Raw genomic sequence first — 14136 nt, forward strand, 5'->3', positions numbered from 1 at the left:
AAACACCAAATAATTAAATAATATATGTATTGACTGATAAAAAATTATTAACTAACCAGGTGAAAAAAAAACACTGCCAATTTTGCAGAAACATGGTGTTGATATAGGGGTAGAAGAAGTGCTGGTAGAAGAAGACGCAGATGTGGCACTACTGGTAGTGAGGCTGGTCATTGGGAAGGAGGTGCTGCTTGGGCAGTTGTAGTTCGGGGTGCAGCAGAGGACGCGGATCCTGTAGTTGAGGCACATCTTTGACTTGCCAGTCTGGTCTTCGTTCTTGCACACCAGCCCAAAGTGGACGTCGCACTGCACCACCTGTCCGACCTGCTGGATGGAGACCTCGGGGTAGTCCTCCGCCCGGCACTCGATATCCTTTGGACGTTGACAGACTTCCTTGCCGGCGGCGCGGATGCGCTGGTAGGTTTCGAAGTCTCCCTGGTTGGGCCCCGAGGAGGGGAAGTCGACGTCGAACCATTCGCTCCAGGAGCACACCTCGGGCTCACAGGCGGTAGTGGACGTGGTGGTGGGGGAGGTCACGCTGGGGTAGTAAATGGTAGGCGTCGCTGTGGGGCTGGTGGTGCTGGCGTAGGTTTGCGATATGATTTCTGAAGAGGTGGGCTGCGTGGTAGAGGAGTGGTATGTGGAGGTGGAGGTCGTGACACTGGAGGATGTTGGGGCAGTGCGGGTGACGGTGCTGGTAGGGCTGGTGGCTGGGAAGGAGGTGCTGCTTGGGCAGTTGTAGTTCGGGGTGCAGCAGAGGACGCGGATCCTGTAGTTGAGGCACATCTTCGACTTGCCAGTCTGGTCTTCGTTCTTGCACACCAGCCCAAAGTGGACGTCGCACTGCACCACCTGTCCGACCTGCTGGATGGAGACCTCGGGGTAGTCCTCCGCCCGGCACTCGATATCCTTTGGACGTTGACAGACTTCCTTGCCGGCGGCGCGGATGCGCTGGTAGGTTTCGAAGTCTCCCTGGTTGGGCCCCGAGGAGGGGAAGTCGACGTCGAACCATTCGCTCCAGGAGCACACCTCGGGCTCACAGGCGGTAGTGGACGTGGTGGTGGGGGAGGTCACGCTGGGGTAGTAAATGGTAGGCGTCGCTGTGGGGCTGGTGGTGCTGGCGTAGGTTTGCGATATGATTTCTGAAGAGGTGGGCTGCGTGGTAGAGGAGTGGTATGTGGAGGTGGAGGTCGTGACACTGGAGGATGTTGGGGCAGTGCGGGTGACGGTGCTGGTAGGGCTGGTGGCTGGGAAGGAGGTGCTGCTTGGGCAGTTGTAGTTCGGGGTGCAGCAGAGGACGCGGATCCTGTAGTTGAGGCACATCTTCGACTTGCCAGTCTGGTCTTCGTTCTTGCACACCAGCCCAAAGTGGACGTCGCACTGCACCACCTGTCCGACCTGCTGGATGGAGACCTCGGGGTAGTCCTCCGCCCGGCACTCGATATCCTTTGGACGTTGACAGACTTCCTTGCCGGCGGCGCGGATGCGCTGGTAGGTTTCGAAGTCTCCCTGGTTGGGCCCCGAGGAGGGGAAGTCGACGTCGAACCATTCGCTCCAGGAGCACACCTCGGGCTCACAGGCGGTAGTGGACGTGGTGGTGGGCGAGGTCACGCTGGGGTAGTAAATGGTAGGCGTCGCTGTGGGGCTGGTGGTGCTGGCGTAGGTTTGCGATATGATTTCTGAAGAGGTGGGCTGCGTGGTAGAGGAGTGGTATGTGGAGGTGGAGGTCGTGACACTGGAGGATGTTGGGGCAGTGCGGGTGACGGTGCTGGTAGGGCTGGTGGCTGGGAAGGAGGTGCTGCTTGGGCAGTTGTAGTTCGGGGTGCAGCAGAGGACGCGGATCCTGTAGTTGAGGCACATCTTCGACTTGCCAGTCTGGTCTTCGTTCTTGCACACCAGCCCAAAGTGGACGTCGCACTGCACCACCTGTCCGACCTGCTGGATGGAGACCTCGGGGTAGTCCTCCGCCCGGCACTCGATATCCTTTGGACGTTGACAGACTTCCTTGCCGGCGGCGCGGATGCGCTGGTAGGTTTCGAAGTCTCCCTGGTTGGGCCCCGAGGAGGGGAAGTCGACGTCGAACCATTCGCTCCAGGAGCACACCTCGGGCTCACAGGCGGTAGTGGACGTGGTGGTGGGCGAGGTCACGCTGGGGTAGTAAATGGTAGGCGTCGCTGTGGGGCTGGTGGTGCTGGCGTAGGTTTGCGATATGATTTCTGAAGAGGTGGGCTGCGTGGTAGAGGAGTGGTATGTGGAGGTGGAGGTCGTGACACTGGAGGATGTTGGGGCAGTGCGGGTGACGGTGCTGGTAGGGCTGGTGGCTGGGAAGGAGGTGCTGCTTGGGCAGTTGTAGTTCGGGGTGCAGCAGAGGACGCGGATCCTGTAGTTGAGGCACATCTTCGACTTGCCAATCTGGTCTTCGTTCTTGCACACCAGCCCAAAGTGGACGTCGCACTGCACCACCTGTCCGACCTGCTGGATGGAGACCTCGGGGTAGTCCTCCGCCCGGCACTCGATATCCTTTGGACGTTGACAGACTTCCTTGCCGGCGGCGCGGATGCGCTGGTAGGTTTCGAAGTCTCCCTGGTTGGGCCCCGAGGAGGGGAAGTCGACGTCGAACCATTCGCTCCAGGAGCACACCTCGGGCTCACAGGCGGTAGTGGACGTGGTGGTGGGGGAGGTCACGCTGGGGTAGTAAATGGTAGGCGTCGCTGTGGGGCTGGTGGTGCTGGCGTAGGTTTGCGATATGATTTCTGAAGAGGTGGGCTGCGTGGTAGAGGAGTGGTATGTGGAGGTGGAGGTCGTGACACTGGAGGATGTTGGGGCAGTGCGGGTGACGGTGCTGGTAGGGCTGGTGGCTGGGAAGGAGGTGCTGCTTGGGCAGTTGTAGTTCGGGGTGCAGCAGAGGACGCGGATCCTGTAGTTGAGGCACATCTTCGACTTGCCAGTCTGGTCTTCGTTCTTGCACACCAGCCCAAAGTGGACGTCGCACTGCACCACCTGTCCGACCTGCTGGATGGAGACCTCGGGGTAGTCCTCCGCCCGGCACTCGATATCCTTTGGACGTTGACAGACTTCCTTGCCGGCGGCGCGGATGCGCTGGTAGGTTTCGAAGTCTCCCTGGTTGGGCCCCGAGGAGGGGAAGTCGACGTCGAACCATTCGCTCCAGGAGCACACCTCGGGCTCACAGGCGGTAGTGGACGTGGTGGTGGGCGAGGTCACGCTGGGGTAGTAAATGGTAGGCGTCGCTGTGGGGCTGGTGGTGCTGGCGTAGGTTTGCGATATGATTTCTGAAGAGGTGGGCTGCGTGGTAGAGGAGTGGTATGTGGAGGTGGAGGTCGTGACACTGGAGGATGTTGGGGCAGTGCGGGTGACGGTGCTGGTAGGGCTGGTGGCTGGGAAGGAGGTGCTGCTTGGGCAGTTGTAGTTCGGGGTGCAGCAGAGGACGCGGATCCTGTAGTTGAGGCACATCTTCGACTTGCCAGTCTGGTCTTCGTTCTTGCACACCAGCCCAAAGTGGACGTCGCACTGCACCACCTGTCCGACCTGCTGGATGGAGACCTCGGGGTAGTCCTCCGCCCGGCACTCGATATCCTTTGGACGTTGACAGACTTCCTTGCCGGCGGCGCGGATGCGCTGGTAGGTTTCGAAGTCTCCCTGGTTGGGCCCCGAGGAGGGGAAGTAGACGTCGAACCATTCGCTCCAGGAGCACACCTCGGGCTCACAGGCGGTAGTGGACGTGGTGGTGGGCGAGGTCACGCTGGGGTAGTAAATGGTAGGCGTCGCTGTGGGGCTGGTGGTGCTGGCGTAGGTTTGCGATATGATTTCTGAAGAGGTGGGCTGCGTGGTAGAGGAGTGGTATGTGGAGGTGGAGGTCGTGACACTGGAGGATGTTGGGGCAGTGCGGGTGACGGTGCTGGTAGGGCTGGTGGCTGGGAAGGAGGTGCTGCTTGGGCAGTTGTAGTTCGGGGTGCAGCAGAGGACGCGGATCCTGTAGTTGAGGCACATCTTCGACTTGCCAGTCTGGTCTTCGTTCTTGCACACCAGCCCAAAGTGGACGTCGCACTGCACCACCTGTCCGACCTGCTGGATGGAGACCTCGGGGTAGTCCTCCGCCCGGCACTCGATATCCTCTGGACGTTGACAGACTTCCTTGCCGGCGGCGCGGATGCGCTGGTAGGTTTCGAAGTCTCCCTGGTTGGGCCCCGAGGAGGGGAAGTCGACGTCGAACCATTCGCTCCAGGAGCACACCTCGGGCTCACAGGCGGTAGTGGACGTGGTGGTGGGCGAGGTCACGCTGGGGTAGTAAATGGTAGGCGTCGCTGTGGGGCTGGTGGTGCTGGCGTAGGTTTGCGATATGATTTCTGAAGAGGTGGGCTGCGTGGTAGAGGAGTGGTATGTGGAGGTGGAGGTCGTGACACTGGAGGATGTTGGGGCAGTGCGGGTGACGGTGCTGGTAGGGCTGGTGGCTGGGAAGGAGGTGCTGCTTGGGCAGTTGTAGTTCAGGGTGCAGCAGAGGACGCGGATCCTGTAGTTGAGGCACATCTTCGACTTGCCAGTCTGGTCTTCGTTCTTGCACACCAGCCCAAAGTGGACGTCGCACTGCACCACCTGTCCGACCTGCTGGATGGAGACCTCGGGGTAGTCCTCCGCCCGGCACTCGATATCCTTTGGACGTTGACAGACTTCCTTGCCGGCGGCGCGGATGCGCTGGTAGGTTTCGAAGTCTCCCTGGTTGGGCCCCGAGGAGGGGAAGTAGACGTCGAACCATTCGCTCCAGGAGCACACCTCGGGCTCACAGGCGGTAGTGGACGTGGTGGTGGGCGAGGTCACGCTGGGGTAGTAAATGGTAGGCGTCGCTGTGGGGCTGGTGGTGCTGGCGTAGGTTTGCGATATGATTTCTGAAGAGGTGGGCTGCGTGGTAGAGGAGTGGTATGTGGAGGTGGAGGTCGTGACACTGGAGGATGTTGGGGCAGTGCGGGTGACGGTGCTGGTAGGGCTGGTGGCTGGGAAGGAGGTGCTGCTTGGGCAGTTGTAGTTCGGGGTGCAGCAGAGGACGCGGATCCTGTAGTTGAGGCACATCTTCGACTTGCCAGTCTGGTCTTCGTTCTTGCACACCAGCCCAAAGTGGACGTCGCACTGCACCACCTGTCCGACCTGCTGGATGGAGACCTCGGGGTAGTCCTCCGCCCGGCACTCGATATCCTTTGGACGTTGACAGACTTCCTTGCCGGCGGCGCGGATGCGCTGGTAGGTTTCGAAGTCTCCCTGGTTGGGCCCCGAGGAGGGGAAGTAGACGTCGAACCATTCGCTCCAGGAGCACACCTCGGGCTCACAGGCGGTAGTGGACGTGGTGGTGGGCGAGGTCACGCTGGGGTAGTAAATGGTAGGCGTCGCTGTGGGGCTGGTGGTGCTGGCGTAGGTTTGCGATATGATTTCTGAAGAGGTGGGCTGCGTGGTAGAGGAGTGGTATGTGGAGGTGGAGGTCGTGACACTGGAGGATGTTGGGGCAGTGCGGGTGACGGTGCTGGTAGGGCTGGTGGCTGGGAAGGAGGTGCTGCTTGGGCAGTTGTAGTTCGGGGTGCAGCAGAGGACGCGGATCCTGTAGTTGAGGCACATCTTCGACTTGCCAGTCTGGTCTTCGTTCTTGCACACCAGCCCAAAGTGGACGTCGCACTGCACCACCTGTCCGACCTGCTGGATGGAGACCTCGGGGTAGTCCTCCGCCCGGCACTCTATATCCTTTGGACGTTGACAGACTTCCTTGCCGGCGGCGCGGATGCGCTGGTAGGTTTCGAAGTCTCCCTGGTTGGGCCCCGAGGAGGGGAAGTCGACGTCGAACCATTCGCTCCAGGAGCACACCTCGGGCTCACAGGCGGTAGTGGACGTGGTGGTGGGCGAGGTCACGCTGGGGTAGTAAATGGTAGGCGTCGCTGTGGGGCTGGTGGTGCTGGCGTAGGTTTGCGATATGATTTCTGAAGAGGTGGGCTGCGTGGTAGAGGAGTGGTATGTGGAGGTGGAGGTCGTGACACTGGAGGATGTTGGGGCAGTGCGGGTGACGGTGCTGGTAGGGCTGGTGGCTGGGAAGGAGGTGCTGCTTGGGCAGTTGTAGTTCGGGGTGCAGCAGAGGACGCGGATCCTGTAGTTGAGGCACATCTTCGACTTGCCAGTCTGGTCTTCGTTCTTGCACACCAGCCCAAAGTGGACGTCGCACTGCACCACCTGTCCGACCTGCTGGATGGAGACCTCGGGGTAGTCCTCCGCCCGGCACTCGATATCCTTTGGACGTTGACAGACTTCCTTGCCGGCGGCGCGGATGCGCTGGTAGGTTTCGAAGTCTCCCTGGTTGGGCCCCGAGGAGGGGAAGTAGACGTCGAACCATTCGCTCCAGGAGCACACCTCGGGCTCACAGGCGGTAGTGGACGTGGTGGTGGGCGAGGTCACGCTGGGGTAGTAAATGGTAGGCGTCGCTGTGGGGCTGGTGGTGCTGGCGTAGGTTTGCGATATGATTTCTGAAGAGGTGGGCTGCGTGGTAGAGGAGTGGTATGTGGAGGTGGAGGTCGTGACACTGGAGGATGTTGGGGCAGTGCGGGTGACGGTGCTGGTAGGGCTGGTGGCTGGGAAGGAGGTGCTGCTTGGGCAGTTGTAGTTCGGGGTGCAGCAGAGGACGCGGATCCTGTAGTTGAGGCACATCTTCGACTTGCCAGTCTGGTCTTCGTTCTTGCACACCAGCCCAAAGTGGACGTCGCACTGCACCACCTGTCCGACCTGCTGGATGGAGACCTCGGGGTAGTCCTCCGCCCGGCACTCGATATCCTTTGGACGTTGACAGACTTCCTTGCCGGCGGCGCGGATGCGCTGGTAGGTTTCGAAGTCTCCCTGGTTGGGCCCCGAGGAGGGGAAGTCGACGTCGAACCATTCGCTCCAGGAGCACACCTCGGGCTCACAGGCGGTAGTGGACGTGGTGGTGGGCGAGGTCACGCTGGGGTAGTAAATGGTAGGCGTCGCTGTGGGGCTGGTGGTGCTGGCGTAGGTTTGCGATATGATTTCTGAAGAGGTGGGCTGCGTGGTAGAGGAGTGGTATGTGGAGGTGGAGGTCGTGACACTGGAGGATGTTGGGGCAGTGCGGGTGACGGTGCTGGTAGGGCTGGTGGCTGGGAAGGAGGTGCTGCTTGGGCAGTTGTAGTTCGGGGTGCAGCAGAGGACGCGGATCCTGTAGTTGAGGCACATCTTCGACTTGCCAGTCTGGTCTTCGTTCTTGCACACCAGCCCAAAGTGGACGTCGCACTGCACCACCTGTCCGACCTGCTGGATGGAGACCTCGGGGTAGTCCTCCGCCCGGCACTCGATATCCTTTGGACGTTGACAGACTTCCTTGCCGGCGGCGCGGATGCGCTGGTAGGTTTCGAAGTCTCCCTGGTTGGGCCCCGAGGAGGGGAAGTCGACGTCGAACCATTCGCTCCAGGAGCACACCTCGGGCTCACAGGCGGTAGTGGACGTGGTGGTGGGCGAGGTCACGCTGGGGTAGTAAATGGTAGGCGTCGCTGTGGGGCTGGTGGTGCTGGCGTAGGTTTGCGATATGATTTCTGAAGAGGTGGGCTGCGTGGTAGAGGAGTGGTATGTGGAGGTGGAGGTCGTGACACTGGAGGATGTTGGGGCAGTGCGGGTGACGGTGCTGGTAGGGCTGGTGGCTGGGAAGGAGGTGCTGCTTGGGCAGTTGTAGTTCGGGGTGCAGCAGAGGACGCGGATCCTGTAGTTGAGGCACATCTTCGACTTGCCAGTCTGGTCTTCGTTCTTGCACACCAGCCCAAAGTGGACGTCGCACTGCACCACCTGTCCGACCTGCTGGATGGAGACCTCGGGGTAGTCCTCCGCCCGGCACTCTATATCCTTTGGACGTTGACAGACTTCCTTGCCGGCGGCGCGGATGCGCTGGTAGGTTTCGAAGTCTCCCTGGTTGGGCCCCGAGGAGGGGAAGTCGACGTTGAACCATTCGCTCCAGGAGCACACCTCGGGCTCACAGGCGGTAGTGGACGTGGTGGTGGGCGAGGTCACGCTGGGGTAGTAAATGGTAGGCGTCGCTGTGGGGCTGGTGGTGCTGGCGTAGGTTTGCGATATGATTTCTGAAGAGGTGGGCTGCGTGGTAGAGGAGTGGTATGTGGAGGTGGAGGTCGTGACACTGGAGGATGTTGGGGCAGTGCGGGTGACGGTGCTGGTAGGGCTGGTGGCTGGGAAGGAGGTGCTGCTTGGGCAGTTGTAGTTCGGGGTGCAGCAGAGGACGCGGATCCTGTAGTTGAGGCACATCTTCGACTTGCCAGTCTGGTCTTCGTTCTTGCACACCAGCCCAAAGTGGACGTCGCACTGCACCACCTGTCCGACCTGCTGGATGGAGACCTCGGGGTAGTCCTCCGCCCGGCACTCGATATCCTTTGGACGTTGACAGACTTCCTTGCCGGCGGCGCGGATGCGCTGGTAGGTTTCGAAGTCTCCCTGGTTGGGCCCCGAGGAGGGGAAGTCGACGTCGAACCATTCGCTCCAGGAGCACACCTCGGGCTCACAGGCGGTAGTGGACGTGGTGGTGGGCGAGGTCACGCTGGGGTAGTAAATGGTAGGCGTCGCTGTGGGGCTGGTGGTGCTGGCGTAGGTTTGCGATATGATTTCTGAAGAGGTGGGCTGCGTGGTAGAGGAGTGGTATGTGGAGGTGGAGGTCGTGACACTGGAGGATGTTGGGGCAGTGCGGGTGACGGTGCTGGTAGGGCTGGTGGCTGGGAAGGAGGTGCTGCTTGGGCAGTTGTAGTTCGGGGTGCAGCAGAGGACGCGGATCCTGTAGTTGAGGCACATCTTCGACTTGCCAGTCTGGTCTTCGTTCTTGCACACCAGCCCAAAGTGGACGTCGCACTGCACCACCTGTCCGACCTGCTGGATGGAGACCTCGGGGTAGTCCTCCGCCCGGCACTCGATATCCTTTGGACGTTGACAGACTTCCTTGCCGGCGGCGCGGATGCGCTGGTAGGTTTCGAAGTCTCCCTGGTTGGGCCCCGAGGAGGGGAAGTCGACGTCGAACCATTCGCTCCAGGAGCACACCTCGGGCTCACAGGCGGTAGTGGACGTGGTGGTGGGCGAGGTCACGCTGGGGTAGTAAATGGTAGGCGTCGCTGTGGGCCTGGTGGTGCTGGCGTAGGTTTGCGATATGATTTCTGAAGAGGTGGGCTGCGTGGTAGAGGAGTGGTATGTGGAGGTGGAGGTCGTGACACTGGAGGATGTTGGGGCAGTGCGGGTGACGGTGCTGGTAGGGCTGGTGGCTGGGAAGGAGGTGCTGCTTGGGCAGTTGTAGTTCGGGGTGCAGCAGAGGACGCGGATCCTGTAGTTGAGGCACATCTTCGACTTGCCAGTCTGGTCTTCGTTCTTGCACACCAGCCCAAAGTGGACGTCGCACTGCACCACCTGTCCGACCTGCTGGATGGAGACCTCGGGGTAGTCCTCCGCCCGGCACTCTATATCCTTTGGACGTTGACAGACTTCCTTGCCGGCGGCGCGGATGCGCTGGTAGGTTTCGAAGTCTCCCTGGTTGGGCCCCGAGGAGGGGAAGTCGACGTCGAACCATTCGCTCCAGGAGCACACCTCGGGCTCACAGGCGGTAGTGGACGTGGTGGTGGGCGAGGTCACGCTGGGGTAGTAAATGGTAGGCGTCGCTGTGGGGCTGGTGGTGCTGGCGTAGGTTTGCGATATGATTTCTGAAGAGGTGGGCTGCGTGGTAGAGGAGTGGTATGTGGAGGTGGAGGTCGTGACACTGGAGGATGTTGGGGCAGTGCGGGTGACGGTGCTGGTAGGGCTGGTGGCTGGGAAGGAGGTGCTGCTTGGGCAGTTGTAGTTCGGGGTGCAGCAGAGGACGCGGATCCTGTAGTTGAGGCACATCTTCGACTTGCCAGTCTGGTCTTCGTTCTTGCACACCAGCCCAAAGTGGACGTCGCACTGCACCACCTGTCCGACCTGCTGGATGGAGACCTCGGGGTAGTCCTCCGCCCGGCACTCTATATCCTTTGGACGTTGACAGACTTCCTTGCCGGCGGCGCGGATGCGCTGGTAGGTTTCGAAGTCTCCCTGGTTGGGCCCCGAGGAGGGGAAGTCGACGTCGAACCATTCGCTCCAGGAGCACACCTCGGGCTCACAGGCGGTAGTGGACGTGGTGGTGGGCGAGGTCACGCTGGGGTAGTAAATGGTAGGCGTCGCTGTGGGGCTGGTGGTGCTGGCGTAGGTTTGCGATATGATTTCTGAAGAGGTGGGCTGCGTGGTAGAGGAGTGGTATGTGGAGGTGGAGGTCGTGACACTGGAGGATGTTGGGGCAGTGCGGGTGACGGTGCTGGTAGGGCTGGTGGCTGGGAAGGAGGTGCTGCTTGGGCAGTTGTAGTTCGGGGTGCAGCAGAGGACGCGGATCCTGTAGTTGAGGCACATCTTCGACTTGCCAGTCTGGTCTTCGTTCTTGCACACCAGCCCAAAGTGGACGTCGCACTGCACCACCTGTCCGACCTGCTGGATGGAGACCTCGGGGTAGTCCTCCGCCCGGCACTCGATATCCTTTGGACGTTGACAGACTTCCTTGCCGGCGGCGCGGATGCGCTGGTAGGTTTCGAAGTCTCCCTGGTTGGGCCCCGAGGAGGGGAAGTAGACGTCGAACCATTCGCTCCAGGAGCACACCTCGGGCTCACAGGCGGTAGTGGACGTGGTGGTGGGCGAGGTCACGCTGGGGTAGTAAATGGTAGGCGTCGCTGTGGGGCTGGTGGTGCTGGCGTAGGTTTGCGATATGATTTCTGAAGAGGTGGGCTGCGTGGTAGAGGAGTGGTATGTGGAGGTGGAGGTCGTGACACTGGAGGATGTTGGGGCAGTGCGGGTGACGGTGCTGGTAGGGCTGGTGGCTGGGAAGGAGGTGCTGCTTGGGCAGTTGTAGTTCGGGGTGCAGCAGAGGACGCGGATCCTGTAGTTGAGGCACATCTTCGACTTGCCAGTCTGGTCTTCGTTCTTGCACACCAGCCCAAAGTGGACGTCGCACTGCACCACCTGTCCGACCTGCTGGATGGAGACCTCGGGGTAGTCCTCCGCCCGGCACTCGATATCCTTTGGACGTTGACAGACTTCCTTGCCGGCGGCGCGGATGCGCTGGTAGGTTTCGAAGTCTCCCTGGTTGGGCCCCGAGGAGGGGAAGTCGACGTCGAACCATTCGCTCCAGGAGCACACCTCGGGCTCACAGGCGGTAGTGGACGTGGTGGTGGGCGAGGTCACGCTGGGGTAGTAAATGGTAGGCGTCGCTGTGGGGCTGGTGGTGCTGGCGTAGGTTTGCGATATGATTTCTGAAGAGGTGGGCTGCGTGGTAGAGGAGTGGTATGTGGAGGTGGAGGTCGTGACACTGGAGGATGTTGGGGCAGTGCGGGTGACGGTGCTGGTAGGGCTGGTGGCTGGGAAGGAGGTGCTGCTTGGGCAGTTGTAGTTCGGGGTGCAGCAGAGGACGCGGATCCTGTAGTTGAGGCACATCTTCGACTTGCCAGTCTGGTCTTCGTTCTTGCACACCAGCCCAAAGTGGACGTCGCACTGCACCACCTGTCCGACCTGCTGGATGGAGACCTCGGGGTAGTCCTCCGCCCGGCACTCTATATCCTTTGGACGTTGACAGACTTCCTTGCCGGCGGCGCGGATGCGCTGGTAGGTTTCGAAGTCTCCCTGGTTGGGCCCCGAGGAGGGGAAGTCGACGTCGAACCATTCGCTCCAGGAGCACACCTCGGGCTCACAGGCGGTAGTGGACGTGGTGGTGGGCGAGGTCACGCTGGGGTAGTAAGTGGTAGGTGTTCCTGTGGGGCTGGTGGTGCTGGCGTAGGTTTGCGATATGATTTCTGAAGAGGTGGGCTGCGTGGTAGAGGAGTAGTATATGGGGATTGATGCCTTTGTTGTCTCTGTTTCTCTTTGGGATTGTGTTGTTGTTTGTGATGTAATTCTTGTATGAATATATCCTGTTTCTGGTGGAGCTGTTGATGCTGTTGTTACCTTATGTTTTGTTTGGAAATACGGTGTTGATACTTCTGTGGATGATGTTATTAGAGTTGTTGAGAAAACTGGAGTAGTTTCTGATGTCTGTGTTGTTCTTTGAGGTGATGCAGTTGGCTGGCATGGTACTGTCATATTTTTGCAGCATTTAAATCTTAGTTTGTAATTATAGCAGATGGGTGGCAGTTGGTCTTTATTGTAACATTTCAACCCTTCTTCTGTGCTACATGTTATGTGTTGCTCCAGGAGGGGATATGGTGTATTAGGGAACCTTACTGCTCTGCATTCAACATCCTTTCTGTTTTCACAGACTTTGTAACCCTTTTTTTCAATGTTCTGAATTGTGTCAAAATCTCCATCTTCATATCCAGACCCTGGATAACTTACATCATACCACTTTGACCAGTAGCATTCTTCTTTAGTACAAATAGCTGCTGAAGGAGAAGTGGTGACAGGTGTTGTCATTTCACTTGTGAGTGTGGTTGTTTCTCTAGTAGCTGAAGGTGCAAATGTTGTACTTTCAGAAGTTAGAGTAACTGGTGAGAGAGTGGTTGAAAATAATGTAGTTTCTTCAGTTGGACTTGATGTTTCTGTGCTTTTAGCTGGTGGTATGATTGGTGTTGACATGCTGAAATGTGTTGTGGAAGAGCATGGTACAAATTGACAGCATAAGATTCTGATTTCATAATTGTCGCACATTGTTGAAATTTGATCTTTGTTGTAACATATAAGCCCAGCTGTTGTACTACATTCTACTTTTTGGCCAAGGTCTTTCAGTGGTATATTGGGGAATTTCTCTGCTCTGCATTGAACAGCCCGTGGAGTCTTACAGACTTCATAACCTTTAGCTCTCAAATCATCAAATGTTTCAAAATCTCCACCATCATAGCCAGGGGTTTGCAGACTCCCATCATACCATTCTGACCAATCACAGACTTCATGAACACATACTGATGTAGTTGGAGACACTGTGAAAGAGATAAAGAAGAGATTTCAAAACTGAAAATAAAATTCTGCAGATATTCTCTTTTTCATTATGTGAAATAGGCTGAAAATTTTCTTCAGGTGATTTGCTTGCATTGTGAACCTGTAACGTATCAAGTTAGTGTACTTATAATTTTATATGAAGTTGAACAGAACATCCATCACCCAGCTATTTAATGTACTGATGTGCTTGGAACTGTCACTTCCTAAGAGATTGCTAATTATCTTTTACAAATCATGTTGAAATAACTCCCATGTAGAATTTATTTACGTTGGGGAAAAAAATAAAAATCTTTTTTTTTCTTTTCCCTTTGATTCAGCGTAATTGATTCTTTTGCTCTCTAGGATGTCAAAGCCCCATTCAAGTCCAGCAGAAAAAATAACATTTATTCTATGCATCAAGATTAATAGGCACTTTTTTCTTCCAAATATGCAATATGCTGCATTGTCTTTGCTCCTCCATTTGAAGGAACAGATGTCTAATGGCTTATTGGTTTGGAGAGCAGTCCATAAGCTTTTGCAGGTGAATTCTCATTGTGAAGTGGCTGTAAAATGGTTAATGAATTCCAGCAGTGCTGATAGTTTCTGAATGCTTTCAAAACTTCTAAACTGTATACTGAATACTTATTTAATTAAACAACATATGCCGTAGTAATTAGAGATTACCAACCTGAAAAATGCTGAACAGGAATTCTAAATACAAAAATTTCAGTATCTCAATGCCAATATCCAAGCAATCCACTTAGTACTGTAATTATAAATGCCATTAACCATACCAGGAATTTTATGGAAAGTAATAATTCCATAATGTAATAGAAAAAATAATGGATTACTCATTCAGTAACAACTATTCCAGGTATAGAAATAGTTACAATTACAGGTAATGTCTTTTTATTGTTCACAATGAAGATAAGCAAAATTATATTATGAAGCCAGTGTGCAGTGTTTCCATTGTGCTGTTTCAGAAGTGGTTTTATTTTCTAAGTTTATTTCCGTCTATTAATTTGGTTACAAAATACTGACTGAAACAAAATGCTAATAACAAATGAGACTTAATGTTACTTATTTTGAAGTTGTACTAATTAATTTATGTTGTGAGTGTGAACATGGTTTTGTAGCTTT

The 14136-nt window shown here is 56.8% G+C and overlaps 1 protein-coding gene across 1 annotated transcript in view; it reads right to left on the bottom strand.

Annotated features, from left to right (window-relative positions):
• Nucleotides 1-14136, bottom strand: part of MUC5AC (mucin 5AC, oligomeric mucus/gel-forming) — a 52223-nt gene that overhangs the window by 13834 nt on the left and 24253 nt on the right. The window contains exon 31 of the mRNA XM_061464244.1: nucleotides 57-12998. Within this exon, the coding sequence (XP_061320228.1) occupies nucleotides 57-12998 (12942 nt within the window). The remainder of the gene's footprint in view (nucleotides 1-56; nucleotides 12999-14136) is intronic.

Source organism: Pezoporus flaviventris, unplaced genomic scaffold, assembly GCF_033815535.1.
Source record: "Pezoporus flaviventris isolate CSIRO_AGI_PZ_B2104156 unplaced genomic scaffold, CSIRO_AGI_Pfla_v1 ptg000036l, whole genome shotgun sequence".
In the NCBI taxonomy this organism is placed as follows: Eukaryota; Metazoa; Chordata; class Aves; order Psittaciformes; family Psittacidae; genus Pezoporus; species Pezoporus flaviventris.